Here is a 15128-nt window from a genome sequence, read left to right on the forward strand (position 1 = left end):
TGAAGAAAATATCTTTGAATAAGTTATCTTCTATTTTCCATATATCTGTGTGAATTGGCTTTTAAAGTTTTATCTTTTCGTACTGCATTAGCACTTAGTAGGCAACCAAAGCTTGTTATGCCAGTAGCTGTACAAATACTTGAGCTGTCTATACAAGTGCTACTGTTAGAGCAGCTATCTTAACTGACTTTACTACTAGCTCTTCCTGGTCATTTCTTCATTAGGCTAGACAAAAATATAAAACTTCAGGTTGCAAAGTTTGGATTTTGAAGAAAATACTGTTTTATTTGGAGAAGACACTGGAGTATGTACTGATATGTTGAAATTTATCATACAGCAAATTAATTTGGGATTATTCTGTGAGTAGTGTAGAATTTGTGCTAGGTTCCTTTGTCTTTCTGTTCTAGATCTTTGTTTATCATGCTGGACAGCCTTAATAGCTTGGATGGTTCTACATGGTCAGTGGGACAAGCCTGGTTAAATCAGGTGCTTCAAAGACACGATATTGCAAGAGTTCTTGAACCTTTGCTCCTGCTGCTTCTTCATCCAAAAACTCAGCGAGTGTCTGTTCAGAGAGTACAGGCTGAATGTTACTGGACTAAATCTCCCTATCACCCCGAAGAAGAAAATGAAAAGCACTTTATGCAGAAGTTTAGCTGTGCTGATGGTATGTACACAAGACGAGTGCAGGAAGTTCCCTATTTGATTTCTTTATTTTTTCTTTTCATGCAACATTTTAAAAGTAGTAAAAATTTTTGAGGTTAACTTGCAAAAGAAAGTGCTGGAATAGCTTCTGCTTATATATATGCCTTTGTACGTGTTTTTTCTGGTTCCGTTTTGGGTCTCCCAAGTATTGTTGAATTTTTATTGTTCTCAAATTAACATGATATGCGAGTATTTTAATGCAGACCATTTTCTTATGTCTTACTAAACTTCAGTAGAACTTAAGAATATGTCTTGAAGCTTAACCAAGAAATGAAATGCTTTTATGAATTAGGACCACTGCTGTGGGGCTGGCTGAAAACATACTGATAAGGTTTGAAGGTATTTGCATGTGTTGTGTAATTTTAGTAACATACTAATAATTCTTTATGAAAACACAAGCAGATGAGACTGCATAGAGTTTTGTGGGAGAATTATGTTGTTTTGCTAAGGTCTACTGCTAAAAGTAATCTTGCTTTGGTTATGTGAATGTGTGTCATTTGCATATTAACATGATTTTTTTTCTGCTGTGAAGTGGAAAGACTTTTTACCATGCCTTTATAATTTGAAGTCTCGATAATAGCTTGGATTCTAAATTTTAATTCTAAATTCTGATCCTGAAGATCAAAATACTATATGTATAAATTTTTGTGTGTTTTTCTTTAAGCATTTTCCCATGTGCCTGTAAGCCAAGGCCAACTTATTATACCTAAAGAAGGCAATGAAAAACAACTTGCTATGGATGAAATGGAGAACTTCAGCCTGACTGTCAACCCTCTGAGTGACAGGCTTTCCCTGTTAAGTACCAGCAGTGAGACCATACCAATGGTTGTGTCTGATTTTGACCTTCCTGACCATCAAGTCGAAATACTGCAGAGTTCTGACTCCGGCTGTTCTCAGTCATCTACTGGAGACAACATCAGTTACGAAGTGGAAACAGAAAGCCTGAGTGCTCAAGATAGCTCTCAAACTCTGCGAGAAGACTCACCTGATGAAATTGTGCAACAAGTGGTTACAGATCTTATATGCAAAGTCGTAAGCGGTCTCGGAGAAGAGGCTGAACCAGTTAAACATAATCTACACTCTGAGGATGCTTCATGTAAATTCAGTCCTTTGGATAACTCTGTAGAGGTGACAAAAAATGAAGATCAAAATATTCAAAGTAGCCAAAGTAGTTTGCTTAGTAATGACAGCTCCCAATTGCTGTCAGCCTCAACTGAGACTGGACTTGAGAGCTTAAGAGACGAAATTTCAAGAAATAATTCTTCACCCTGTATTGCAGAAAGCCAGCAATCCCCCTCTGATCTTACTCTTGCTTCCACTGAATCAAATTCCAGAAAGCGAAGCCACAGTAGTATTCAGTTCAGCTTCAAAGGAAAGCTACCAGAAAAAATGTCCGAAAAAGAAACAATTGTTAAAGAGGCTGGTAAGCAACCAGGTGCAAAACCTAAGGTGAAAATAGCCAAAAAGAAAGATGAAGAGAAGAAGAAAGCACAAACAGAAAAGCTTAAACAAACAAACGTCTTCTTTAGTGATGGTCTTGATTTAGAAAACTGGTACAGTTGTGGAGAAGGAGAAATTTCAGAAATAGAAAGTGATGTGGGGTCCCCAGGAATGCGAAAATCTCCCAACTTTAATATCCATCCACTGTATCAGCATGTGCTGCTTTATCTCCAGTTGTATGATTCTTCAAGGACACTCTATGCTTTTTCTGCAATTAAAGCCATTCTGAAAACAAATCCTTCAGCTTTCGTAAGTGCTATCTCCACTACTAGTGTCAACAATGCATACACCCCACAGCTTTCGTTGCTCCAGAATCTTCTAGCCAGACATCGAATATCTGTTATGGGCAAAGATTTCTACAGTCACATCCCAGTTGATTCCAACCATAACTTTCGGAGTTCAATGTACATAGAAATTCTTATCTCCTTGTGTTTATACTATATGCGGAGCCACTATCCAACTCATGTTAAAGTAACCTCACAAGATCTAATAGGAAACCGTAATATGCAAATGATGAGTATAGAAATTTTGACACTTCTCTTTGCCGAGTTGGCAAAAGTGATAGAAAGCTCTGCAAAGGGCTTTCCTAGTTTTATCTCAGACATGTTGTCCAAGTGCAAGGTTCAGAAGGTGATCCTGCATTGTCTGCTCTCTTCTATCTTCAGTGCACAGAAATGGCACAGTGAAAAGATGGCTGGAAAAAACATAGTGGCTGTAGAAGAAGGCTTCTCTGAAGACAGCCTTATAAATTTTTCTGAGGATGAATTTGACAATGGTAGTACCCTGCAGTCACAGCTTTTAAAAGTTCTTCAACGGCTGATTGTGCTGGAACACAGAGTAATGACTGTGCCTGAGGAAAATGAAACGGGCTTTGACTTTGTCGTCACGGACTTGGAGCACATTGGCCCCCAGCAGCCGATGACTTCTCTTCAGTATTTACATTCCCAGCCAATAACCTGCCAAGGCATGTTTCTGTGCGCAGTGATACGAGCTTTGCACCAGCACTGTGCCTGTAAAATGCATCCCCAGTGGATTGGCCTTATCACTTCTACGTTGCCTTACATGGGAAAAGTTCTTCAAAGGGTGGTTGTTTCGGTGACGCTGCAGCTCTGCAGGAACTTGGATAATTTAATTCAGCAGTATAAATATGAAACAGGATTATCTGATAATAGGTATGTAGATGTAGAGGTGTATAATCTTTTTAAGCATATTTGATTGTGTTGAATTACTTTACAAGCAGATTAACCCATTTAAAAAAAATGAATCTCTTATTTTAGGCCTCTCTGGATGGCGTCAGTCACTCCCCCGGATATGGTTCTTACTTTATTAGAAGGGATCACAACAATAATTCATTACTGCCTCCTGGATCCATCTACACAGTATCATCAGGTAAACTTATCTGGGTGTCTGAGAGGTTCCTATGCAGTACATGTCAAGTTAAGGACTTTGATTATATTAGCAGATATGAAGACGTGAGTAGGAAAAATCCCAAAAGTATCATCTCTTTTATGGATAATATACAAATCACAAACAGAAAAACAATTTTATACTAATTATACTTGTTGTTCCCCTGAAATAACTAAAGTAGGAATTCCTTAAATTTCAGACCTCTAGACCTTTAGAGCTGGCTTTGTTTTCTGGAACTTCCTAGACTGATGCCTACCCTGTTACTTTCTGGCTGGAGTGTGTTCATCTCGCAATATGTCAAAACATTCTCATTCTGCTACTTCTGTATATTCACAATTTGTCTTTTTAGGCAAGCAGTATTTTCAGATCTGATATTCTGAGCATAGTCTATGTTAAGAATTTGGCCGATATTCTGCAAGAAAATTTTTGCCCTGTTCTCTCTGCAGGCTTGTTTTTGCCTTTTTCTTTTCTCTTTTACCCCATTTCTTTCAATTTATTTAAAAATAACCGAAAAGTGTTTATTGTCTGTTCAAGTAAATAATTTTGCCTAGAGTATTAGTTACACTTAAAATTCTGAAATAATTGTTTTGCAAAGGTAAAGGCAGATGATACTGAATTGATTGCTGTAGACATGAGGCCTCACATGCTCAGAATACATTTGATATCGTACAACTGAGTCAAAAGATTCTTTAACTATTATTTTTAATAAACTCAAAATCTGTACATACTATAAGAATTATTGATAAACTATTTTGGAAAAGAGTTAAGGTTGAAAGCTTCCATGTCTGTCAAGTATCAGTTGATGCTATTTTACTTATGCTATTTATGTAGATATCTAATACTCTTCCGCCTCTCTCATCTTCAAATCCACTAGCTTTTGGTTAATGTAGATCAGAAGCACTTGATTGAAGCACGCAATGGGATCCTGTCTATCTTGCACATGATCATGTCTTCTGTGACTTTGCTGTGGAGCATCCTTCACCTTGCAGATTCTTCGGAAAAAACTGCTGCTGCTGCTTCCATTACCACTATTAATCTTGGGTCAACAAAGGTCAGAATACCAGAGATAATGTAGTTTAGGTTGTTCTTTAATACCTTTGTGAAACTAAAGCAAATTCCATTCCCTGAAGTGTAAGTTGAGATTTAATATCTTTGTCCTCGTCTACTCACCCATCCCACAAACAAGGCTTTTATAAATGGGTATTAAATCTGCTATTAAACTGGAGTGTATCAGTTAAGACGACAATGTCTCACCTCTTTACTTTCTACAAAGAAAATGAAATGTAACCTGAAAAAATTTAAGCCACCCTTTTGTGCCTCGACAGATATAAAATATTAATGTAAAATCTTAACAAATGAGAACTCTCCTCTTAAAACATGTAGTACTCAGACACTTACGATCTAGTTCCTTTATTCATTCAACTCCCATGCAGTGATGTCACTGTGCAAGGGGAAAAGTCATAGCAGATAGTGAGCTGGTAATTGTAAAGACGAGAACCTGAAAAGGGGTTGAATAAGACCATACTGAGAACGCTGCGTAGCCCTCTTACTGGAAGCACTTCGTGTTATTAAATAGGGAATTGTCATTTAAATTTGAAATATTTTAAAATAAGATTTATTCATTGAATTGGAATACTATCAGATACTGTTTATGATGATTCTGTGATTGAAGGAATAAAAAATAACTTATCAAAGACTCCATGTCTTTGCACAGACATTATCCATGGTCATATTTGTGCTGCCTGTACTTGTTAATGGCCTGTAGTATTACTCTGCTTCTGTGAAAAAAGGATAAACTTTTGTACTCTGGTTAAACTTGAACTCTTCTGGACATCCCAGCTTTTCTTTAATTTGCCCAAATCCGTAGTATTCAAAAGAGCATTCAACATCTCCTGTATATGAAAAAGTCCAGTTTGAATTCAGCTTGTTTGCTGTAGTATCAAAATAGGTTGTTTTACTTTGTCACCACATTGCTTTTGGGTAATGCTTCTGTAGCTGCCTTGGAGTTGGCCGGTGTGGTTAAAAACACATGAAACTGTGGAACTGTACAGAATTATGTCTAAAATATGAACAAGATTTTTAACCATCAATAGAATTAGTACACTCTTGGCAAGTGCATAAATTGCATAGTCAAGCTCTGGGATTGTATATAGCAGTTTTCTGCAAACTTAGACAATTCCTACTGAAATATCTCTGACCAAGGTAAAAATGGCTTTCAGAAAACAGATAGAAAATGCATTTTTGTCTGAGAGATTCCTGTCATAGAAAATGGGTCAAGAATACAGCTCAGGAAATAAATTTCCTGACTGAAGCATGCCTCAGTAACTTCTGACATGCTTAGAAAACACATTAGTAAGAATTTTGACCGGGAATATTTCAGTCTCTCAGAGTAGTGTGTTATTTCTTTCAGAATTTCCCCACCACCTCTACTACTTAATCTTTATCTCACTTGCTACAAAGCAAGTGCATCACTATTTGTGGCAGACATGAACATCATCTTCCTTTCTTCTTCCTAATTACCTTGTGCACATTTGATAACTGTTATATCTCTATTGATACAGTTTTGTCCTGACTAAATGCAAACCATTTTTGCCCCTTCTTGTAGATCATATTTTGTAGCACTAATCTTTCTTTTTATAGTTTGAGTTCTGACAGTTTGTGGTACATTTCTTGAAGTAAGGTGTCCAAAACTGGGCATGGTATGTGTTATCTTCTTTTAGGTGACATATTCAATGTCTTTCATGAGCTGTTGCTATTTATGAACGCTCTTTTACCTTTCCTTGCAAAGTTGTTGTGGTGAGTTTGTGATCCACTACAATCCCAAGACTTTAGATAGCAGTGCTACAGAAAAAAATAGTTTATCATCCTGAATCACTGAGGTTGTTTATCCCTACCTTTGCATGTGAAGATCAAGCCTTTATTGCAGCTTGTCTTTCTTCAGGATGCTTTTTGAGTTTGTCAGATCATTTTTGGTTTTGTACCTTTCTATCAGTTGTGTCCCACTTCATTGCCACTTGCAAATTTAAAAAGTGTATTTTATCTTCCCTTGTCTTGAATAAAATGATTGAAAAGTGCCAGATGTAGAATAGAGCTTTAGGAACCCTTGGAGTGCATCCTTCCAGTTATATAAAAGTTAGTTATAGTTCCTATCCAAGTATGGCTTTATAGCCAGCTGGTTTGAACTTAGTGCTGAGGTACTTATCTAAAGGTGTGCATTTTCTGCTTCCACATTTCAGAATTTGAGGCAGCAGATTCTCGAACTCTTGGGTCCAATTTCAATGAATCATGGTGTTCACTTCATGGCTGCTATTGCGTTTGTATGGAATGAAAGGAGGCAAAATAAAAATACTTCTAGGACAAAGGTATGTTTATACTACAGTGATCACTTCAAATAGTGGTAGTAGCTTTAAGTGATTTAGAAGCAGTAAGGAGAAAATTCAGACATTCCAGTGAAAAGGTACTGAGTATGAAATATGGAGAATATTTATATTTCTAATTAGCAGCTTTACTGTAAGGGAGCTACCAAGTTATTTTAGAATGGGATAATCTTCCTGCATTCTTCAGGAAAAGAACAGTGATTCCAAGTCTCTAGATGAACCATTAGCTACTAGCACTTCAATCCTCTGAGGCCAGCTGCCTTAATTTTGCCATAGGCAATTGTCCGTGATGATAATCTGTGACATACATTTGATTCTTTTAGGTTATTCCTACAGCAGGTGAAGAACAACTTCTACTAGTTGAGCTAGTTCGCTCTATCAGTGTTATGAGAACGGAGACTGTTATACAAACAGTGAAGGAAGTTTTGAAGCAGCCTCCAGCCATAGCAAAAGACAAGGTATGAAAACTGTAGAGATGGTATTGATTTATTTAAAGTCCTCTTACTGAAGCTTAAAACATTGGTGGTGTGGATACTTCATTTACAAAGTTAAGCAGTTCAGTGTGAAAATTTTCACAATATGTAACAGATGGATGAACTTTTGGAAGGAAGTCCTACCTCCTTAAGTCATTACCATTTACTGAACAACTCCAGAATCCTGTTTATGGCTTCTGCACAAGATTGTATTTTGTGGGGATAAGCTGCTCACATTAGGGAAACAGGTGTGCACCCTAGCATCAGGTTGGTTTTCCTTCAGGTGGGAAAGATATAGAGGGAAAAGAGAGAATTAAAAAAAAAAAGAGAGAATAATAACTTTCTAGAGAGATGTCTAAATGGACATTCGTAATATCCTGTTAATGAAGCTGTATCTACAGACACTGCAGTAGCATAGCGTTGTCAGTTTTGCCCGGGCAAGTGAGGGGAAAAAGAAAGTCACTTTCTACTTTCTAATGACACTGGTTTAATATCTTTTCCTAGAAACATCTTTCACTGGAAGTCTGCATGTTGCAGTTTTTCTATGCTTATACTCAAAGGTAAGACAAAAAGTTAAATTTTATTTCTGTCATCAAGAAGCAGATAGAAAATTTGATTTTTACATCTTTTTATAATCCCTTTGATGACAAAAAGCCTGTATAATATAAATCATGAAGAAAGAATGGTTTGGAACTGTAGGTGTGATAAGAAATAAAGGGGTTTATTTTGCGAGTGCCCTAGTTCTGCATCACCTTTCTTCACCCACCTAAAACTCCTGCAGGAAATCTGCCCCCTGCCCAAGGAAAGCTGATCTATACTGTGCCATAACTCAGTGGTACCACTCAGCCTTGGACTGAAAAGCGTGCCTTTTGAGTATGCTGTTCTTCTGCCTTCCTCCTTTTCTTAGTGATTTGATGTAGCCACCTAATATTAAATGAAAAACCCAAGAATCTGTATGAATGTTGATTTGTGATATCTGGCAGGAGAACTGTGTTGTAGAAAGAAAATGGGGAATACCTGCAGGAGATGATGGTTGTTTTGTTGCTATCGCTGCTCTCTCTCTTAGGATTCCAGTGACCAGCTTAGTAGACAGCTGGACAGCACTGCTGCTTCTGTTAAAGGATTCCATCCAGGTTGGTCTTCCAGCTCCAGGACAGTTCCTCATACTCGGGTAAGTGCTCGTGATATTTGCAATTTCCAAATAAGCTCACATTTAAGTGTGTGAAATCACATTGAGGTGTTGGCGTTTGCAAGTCTCTATCACTTATTTTTGAGTGTTAGAGCTATTACGTGATTTGTGTAGCCTTTATCAAATTAGTTTCTTCTCTGAGAAATGGTTGCATATATTAAATTTTGTCTTATAATATGATGTAAGCCATGATCTTACCTTACTGATTATTTGAGCAATTCAGGCTCTTTAAACAGTAGGTTTACATTTCTGATTTTTCTTAGAAAATAACTGCAATGACGATTTCCTTAAGTATGTGCAGATTTGCAGCCCACTATAAAGGATTAATTCCCAGCATGAAAGCTGGTTTTGGAGTGTGAGAAATAAAATGTTGAATATGATTCTCTGTATAAAACTTCAAGGACCATTTTCTTGAACTTCTGGAGTTATCTTCTGTAGTAAACTGTCTCTAAACTTTTGTTTATAGTCTAATAAAACCTGTTCCTGATAAACTTTTATAGTATGAGCAAAATTAACTTCAGAAACTTGAAATGGTGTTTTCTAGAATATTGATAAGGAACAATGACTGAAGGTTTAGTAAATAAGCATTGTGCACGTAAATTTCTTCAGATTTGTGCTGGCTCTTAAAATTACTGAATAGTGTATAGTGAAAAGAAAATCCATATCTACTTCCATACGTTTTTCAGTGTTCTTAATGAGTTCATTATGAAAAACCCAAGCCTGGAGAATAAGAAAGATCAAAGAGATCTCCAGGTAAGAAATTTGTTGTGTATGTCTGTTTTGAAAACATTGAGCAATAAATGCCTGAATGTACTAGAATTATCTGATCTATCAGTTCCATAGTCAGAAATGACTCTTTAATATTTTCTACTTAGTACTATTTATAATCTGTTGAAAAAGATTTAATTTTCTGTGGAGTTATTAATCACTGATAATGTAGAACAGAAGGGATTTGAAAGCAGTTCTATACTTAATTAGTTATGTAGATTTTCCACAAAAAAATGTCAGGACAACAAATACAGCCCTTCTGCACAAAGTTCTTAAAATGCTTGGTGTTTTGTTTGTTTTCTACCAGGATGTAACACACAAGATAGTGGATGCCATTGGGGCAATCGCTGGTTCTTCCTTGGAACAGACTACTTGGCTAAGACGAAACTTAGAGGTTAAGCCTTCCCCCAAGATTATGGTTGATGGAAACAACTTAGAATCAGATGTTGAAGGTAGTTTCATTTTCATCTTTATTTTAAACAAAACACAAATTATCTGGCCAAAATGAACAAAGAGGGCAGATTTACTGTATTTGAATGCATTAAAAATGCTTCAGTATTGTTCAGACATTAGTATTGTACATACACACTTTGCCAGACACGCTATATCTTCGAAATATATGCTATTAAGATATGCTTGTAAGGTAAGCTATGGCTTAAGAAAGCTAACTTTGGACATTTTTTTTTATTATCTTCATTTAGATATGTTGTCTCCAGCAATGGAAACTTCTAACATAACTCCATCTGTTTATAGTGTCCATGCATTGACCTTACTTTCTGAGGTAAATGTCTCTTCAGATGTAATAAATGCTGTCTTACAATGAACTTCTACACTGTGAAAAGCCTTGGACTAGAAGTGGGAGCAAAGATATTTGATGAGAGACACTGATGCAAATGGATTCTGGGCACTGTCATGTAACAATATATGTAATAAAACTTGGCTAATAACCCAGTTTCAAAGATTCAGCGAGATGGATGAAGCATAAAGCACATGCTTTCATGTGCGTAGTATAGGAAACTTTTTTGGTGGAAAACTTTGTGTTGTTAGTGGCATGTCTTATTTACTGCTGATAACTGCAGTCAATCTTTCTTTTTTTTTTTTTTTTTTTTTTTTTTTTTAATTTATTTGTAGCTTAACACGTAGAGTGCTTTGCCCAGGGGCTTATGCTTCTGTGTTTTTACCTTTGTTTTAAAAACAATGGGATCCTTATACTCTAGATTTTGTAAAGTACCTGAAATTTGATCACTTCTATTGTAAACTTGAACATTCAGCATAGGACATTTTACCAAAAAATACTAAATAGTAGATAAAAAGCAATTTGAGAGTGCATGATAACATACCTTCCTCTCATTTTGTAGGTTTTGGCTCATCTCTTGGATATGGTCTTCTACAGTGATGAAAAAGAGAGGGTTATTCCTTTGCTTGTAAATATTATGCACTATGTTGTTCCCTACCTCCGTAATCACAGGTATTTTTACAATTTATTGGATTGATGTAGATCTCTACAGCCAGTTGAAATTTGCTGAGTGACGCTTAACAGGCTTGATAAGGATTAGATGTCTGTCAAACTTTCTATAAAGTAACAACCAAAATAGTTTAATGTTGACTTTCTTATTTTGTTTAGTGCTCACAATGCATCCAGCTACCGAGCCTGTGTCCAGTTATTAAGCAGTCTTAGTGGGTATCAGTATACAAGAAGAGCGTGGAAAAAGGAAGCATTTGACCTCTTCATGGATTCCAGTTTCTTCCAGATGGATGCTTCATGTGTTAACCAGTAAGACTTCCTTGTTCCTGCTTATATCGATGGCTGTTACAAATTTCATGTATACCATTGCACAAGAGTATGTATAATGTGGACCAAAATTTCACAACAGATCCCTGTTAAGATAAATAAAGAGGGATCTTCTGTGTTTTGGATTACTAGTTGAAATGTGAAACTCATTCACCTAAGGTATGTTTCTATGCACAAGTCTTATTTTTTCTCAATTTCAAGATTTTTTTTTAATGTATTTTTTCTATGAGGAAAACGTGGTTAATGTTTAATAGAATCATGGGGTGGTTTAGGTTGGAAGAGACCTTAAAGATCATGTAGTTCTAACCCTGTTGCCATGGGCAGGGACACCTTCCACTAGACCAGGTTGTTCAAAGCCACATCCATCCTGGCCCTGAACACACCAGAGATGGGGCACTCACAACTTCTCTGGGCAGCCTCACCACCCTCAGAGTAAAAAACTTATTCCTGATATCTCATCTAAATCTGTCCTCTTTCAGTTTAAAACCATTACCCTTCATCCTGTCACTATACTCTCTGATAAAGAATCCCTTCTCATCTTGCCAGTAGGTCCCCTTTTTAAGTACTGAAAGGCTGCTCTGAGGTCTGCCTGGAGCCTTCTCTTCTCCAGGCTGAATAAGCCCTACTCTCTCAGCCTGCTCTCGCAGGAGAGGCGTTCCAGCCCTCTGATCATTTTCGTGGCCTCCTCTGGCCCCTCTCCAACAGGTCCGTGTCTTTCCTGTACTGAGGGCTCCATAGCTGGGCACAGGACTCCAGGTGGGATCTCACCAGAGCGGAGCAGAGGGGCAGAATCACCTCCTTCGACCTGCTGGTCACCCTTCTTTTCATGCAGCCCAAGATACAATTGGCTTTCTGGGCTGTGATCACACATTGCCAGCTCACATTCAATTTTTCCTCCACCAACACCCCCAAGTCCTTCTCCTCAGGGTTGCTCTCAGTCCACTCACTGCCCAGCCTGTATCCCAGTTTGGGGTTGCTCTGACCCAGGTGCTGGACTTTGCACTTGGCCCAGTCCCTCTGGATGGTATGGGGTTGAGAAATAATAGCTGTAGTTTGAGATCAAATCGCACCAAGTAAATGGTATCTATGTAGTAGAGAGCTTGGATTGTAAGCCTTAGCCTGAATTAAAAGAGCAGAACAAGCTCTGTAAATATTCCTGTAAATTCCTGCCCTTTTCTTGCTTTCCTGATTTGTGTATAATCTTCCTCTTTTAGCTGGAGAGCTATTATGGATAATTTGATGACACATGACAAAACTACATTCAGAGATTTGATGAGTAAGTATTTATTGATGTAGTAGTGACTTTTAAAAAAGGGAAAACAAATATCTTGAAGAAAGCATTTGTTCAACATTTATTCAAATCTGATTTATTCAATGTTTTTAATGTTTTCTTCAACTACTCGTTTCTGGAGATCCATAAATAAGATAACTTAAGGTGAGGGAATTTGAGACCATCCTGGCACACAGTGAATTTTGCCTATATGACAAAGTTAATTAAGCAGAGTGGGTGGGGGTGTGTTTTGTTGGTTTGGGGTGGGTTTTTTTGTTGTTTGCTTTCTGGTTTGTGGGGATTTTGTGTTGTGGGGGGGGGGATTGTTTGTTTTTTAAGATCCGACACTAACTCTGCTTAAGAAATAATTGATTCTGTGCGTTCCAAACTTCTGAGCATCTATACCTGCAAATTGTATTTTTTTTAAAAAAATGGCTACACTCCCTCCCAAAAGCCCCCAAACCCCGGCACTGTTGTGTATACTTACAAATTTTTTTTCAAGATGTATTTTAAACCACTATGGTTAAAAATACAAATTGCAGAATGTGCATCTTCTTAACATGTGCTTTTGAACTACATTAATGCAATGGAAGTAAGAGTTATTTGTGCTGTAAAGTGAAACAGAAGGGAAATTTTGAAGTTTGCCTCTTCACTCTGTGTTTTCTCTTTCAGCACGAGTGGCTGTGGCTCAGAGCAGTTCACTCAACCTGTTTGCAAATCGAGAGGTGGAGCTGGAACAGCGTGCGATGCTCCTGAAGAGACTAGCTTTCGCAATTTTTAGTAGTGAGATAGACCAATACCAGAAATACCTTCCAGACATACAAGGTCAGTAAAAATGTATAATTTAGTTGAACTCTGATGTAATCTGAGGAATATTTGTCTGACAGGGTAACTGCAGGTAGATTTCTCCCCTGGAAATCAGTGTGTGGTACTGTTTCCATGACTGGATGCAAAGTTTCTGCAGATTTTGGTTAGAATGTTTTAAATTATTACAAAGTGCACAGACCGTGTGATTACCAGTTAACTTTTATCCAGATTGTTTTACTGATCTGTCATTTTATACCTTGATCAATGTCCTTTGGTACCCGTAGCATGCATTTTGACATGAACATCTGAGATGTAAAAACCTGTCAACCAGGAACAAATAGAAAAGCTGACCTTGAAGTTTTGAATTCTTGACTACTTCAGCTGTTTTTTCTACTGTACTTTTTATCTGTCCTGCTGAAAAATCTATCTGTCCACTGAAAATTCTCTCCCAGTGACCTTTTACATTAAGTGATTGGGAATGGGAGCTGGTTGGCTTTATTCTAAGATGATGTTACAGCAGCAGCTTCTAGATATATTATCTTTTAGTGCTGCCAAGGTGGATACTTTTGTCTCTTCCTCTGTATGGAAAGTCAATTGCATCATCATTCTTGTTTCATTTGTTCCAGGATTTATTCTTTGGAGTTTTGTCTTTTGGTGTTTGTGGGGTTTTTTGTGTTTTGTGAGGGGTTTTTTGGTGTGTGTTTTTATTTGTTTGTTTGTTTTTTTCCCAATCAAGTCAGTATTTGTGTTCACTATGTTCAGGTGGTTTTACTGGTCTGAACTGCGAAATGCATGTGTTGGTTTGACTGAAGAAATTCTTTATGGATCTGCCTCTTTGTATGTTGAATGCATGGACGTGGTTATGGTTAAATAAGAGCATATCATCCCTGTGTAATATCCCATGTACTATGAAGATGCAGCCATTTAATAACAACCATCTATCCTAGCTGTTCAGGCTGTTGTATTGTTTGAAATCTGTTAACTCCTCTTTTTCTCATGGGTCGAACTCTGTATCAGGTGAGCAAAACTCCCAGATGCATTTGTGCGGAGAACTTTAATCAAAATATACAACTGCACTGTTTGGAGGTTTCTTGCTTTTGTTCATTGCTTGGTGAAAGTGGTCACTTTTTATGTTGACAGAATAAAACTGTAGCAAAGTACTGAAAGAGTAATGTGGCAGATACTTAAAAAAATGAAAATTGAGAGTAAATCGGGAAAGGAGAAAATGTTAGTTGGAATTATTCTGAACTGAGGAAACCTTCTTGGCTTTTTGTTTCAGAAAGGCTGGTAGAAAGTCTCCGTTTGCCACAGGTGCCCACCCTTCATTCCCAAGTGTTCCTGTTTTTCAGAGTATTGCTTTTAAGAATGTCTCCGCAGCACCTTACCTCACTTTGGCCGACCATGATCACTGAACTGGTGAGTTGCAGTTTGCATTCATGATTTGGAAGACCGGTGCAAATTTAAGAGACAACCTCATTCCTCCCCAACATTTTTAAGAAAATCTCTTCTAGATATTGTGCATGTAAAAGTACAGTGGACACAAATAGAAAGCTGGCTTATTTTCATAGTCCTGATGTCTATTTTTTGCAACCAAATAGATTACCTGTTGGCTTATGCTATTTAAGCTGTTCAGATGTCTCCTGAATTAAATTTTTGTTTACCCTGATTGTTCCCTACTGACTTCTACTTCAGTTTCTGCCTACATATGTGTACCCTCTCCACCATTCCCAACTCCTGCTCTGTTCAGTGTTCCCTGTTTCTACTTTCCTGATCATTCAGCCTTCTTCCTCCAGCTACGAGGATGAGAAGCCACATAAAGGAGTCAGAATCCATGTTGTAT

The 15128-nt window shown here is 37.4% G+C and overlaps 1 protein-coding gene across 6 annotated transcripts in view; it reads left to right on the forward strand.

Moving 5' to 3' along the window:
* The window catches only part of DOP1A (DOP1 leucine zipper like protein A), a 65089-nt gene that overhangs the window by 42311 nt on the left and 7650 nt on the right, over positions 1 to 15128 (forward strand). For 5 of the 6 annotated variants that reach the window (XM_065632941.1, XM_065632944.1, XM_065632943.1 and 2 more), the window contains 16 exons: positions 408 to 667; positions 1370 to 3377; positions 3483 to 3594; positions 4487 to 4663; positions 6849 to 6974; positions 7313 to 7447; positions 7967 to 8022; positions 8529 to 8633; positions 9338 to 9404; positions 9727 to 9871; positions 10121 to 10200; positions 10778 to 10887; positions 11044 to 11193; positions 12426 to 12487; positions 13154 to 13306; positions 14568 to 14704. In XM_065632941.1, the coding sequence (XP_065489013.1) occupies positions 408 to 667; positions 1370 to 3377; positions 3483 to 3594; positions 4487 to 4663; positions 6849 to 6974; positions 7313 to 7447; positions 7967 to 8022; positions 8529 to 8633; positions 9338 to 9404; positions 9727 to 9871; positions 10121 to 10200; positions 10778 to 10887; positions 11044 to 11193; positions 12426 to 12487; positions 13154 to 13306; positions 14568 to 14704 (3883 nt within the window). Of the gene's footprint in view, positions 1 to 407; positions 668 to 1369; positions 3378 to 3482; positions 3595 to 4486; positions 4664 to 6848; positions 6975 to 7312; positions 7448 to 7966; positions 8023 to 8528; positions 8634 to 9337; positions 9405 to 9726; positions 9872 to 10120; positions 10201 to 10777; positions 10888 to 11043; positions 11194 to 12425; positions 12488 to 13153; positions 13307 to 14567; positions 14705 to 15128 lie in introns of those variants that run through there. The other variant, XM_065632945.1, reaches the window with a different exon arrangement.

The sequence above is a fragment of the Caloenas nicobarica genome, chromosome 3 (genome assembly GCF_036013445.1).
Source record: "Caloenas nicobarica isolate bCalNic1 chromosome 3, bCalNic1.hap1, whole genome shotgun sequence".
Lineage (NCBI taxonomy): Eukaryota > Metazoa > Chordata > Aves > Columbiformes > Columbidae > Caloenas > Caloenas nicobarica.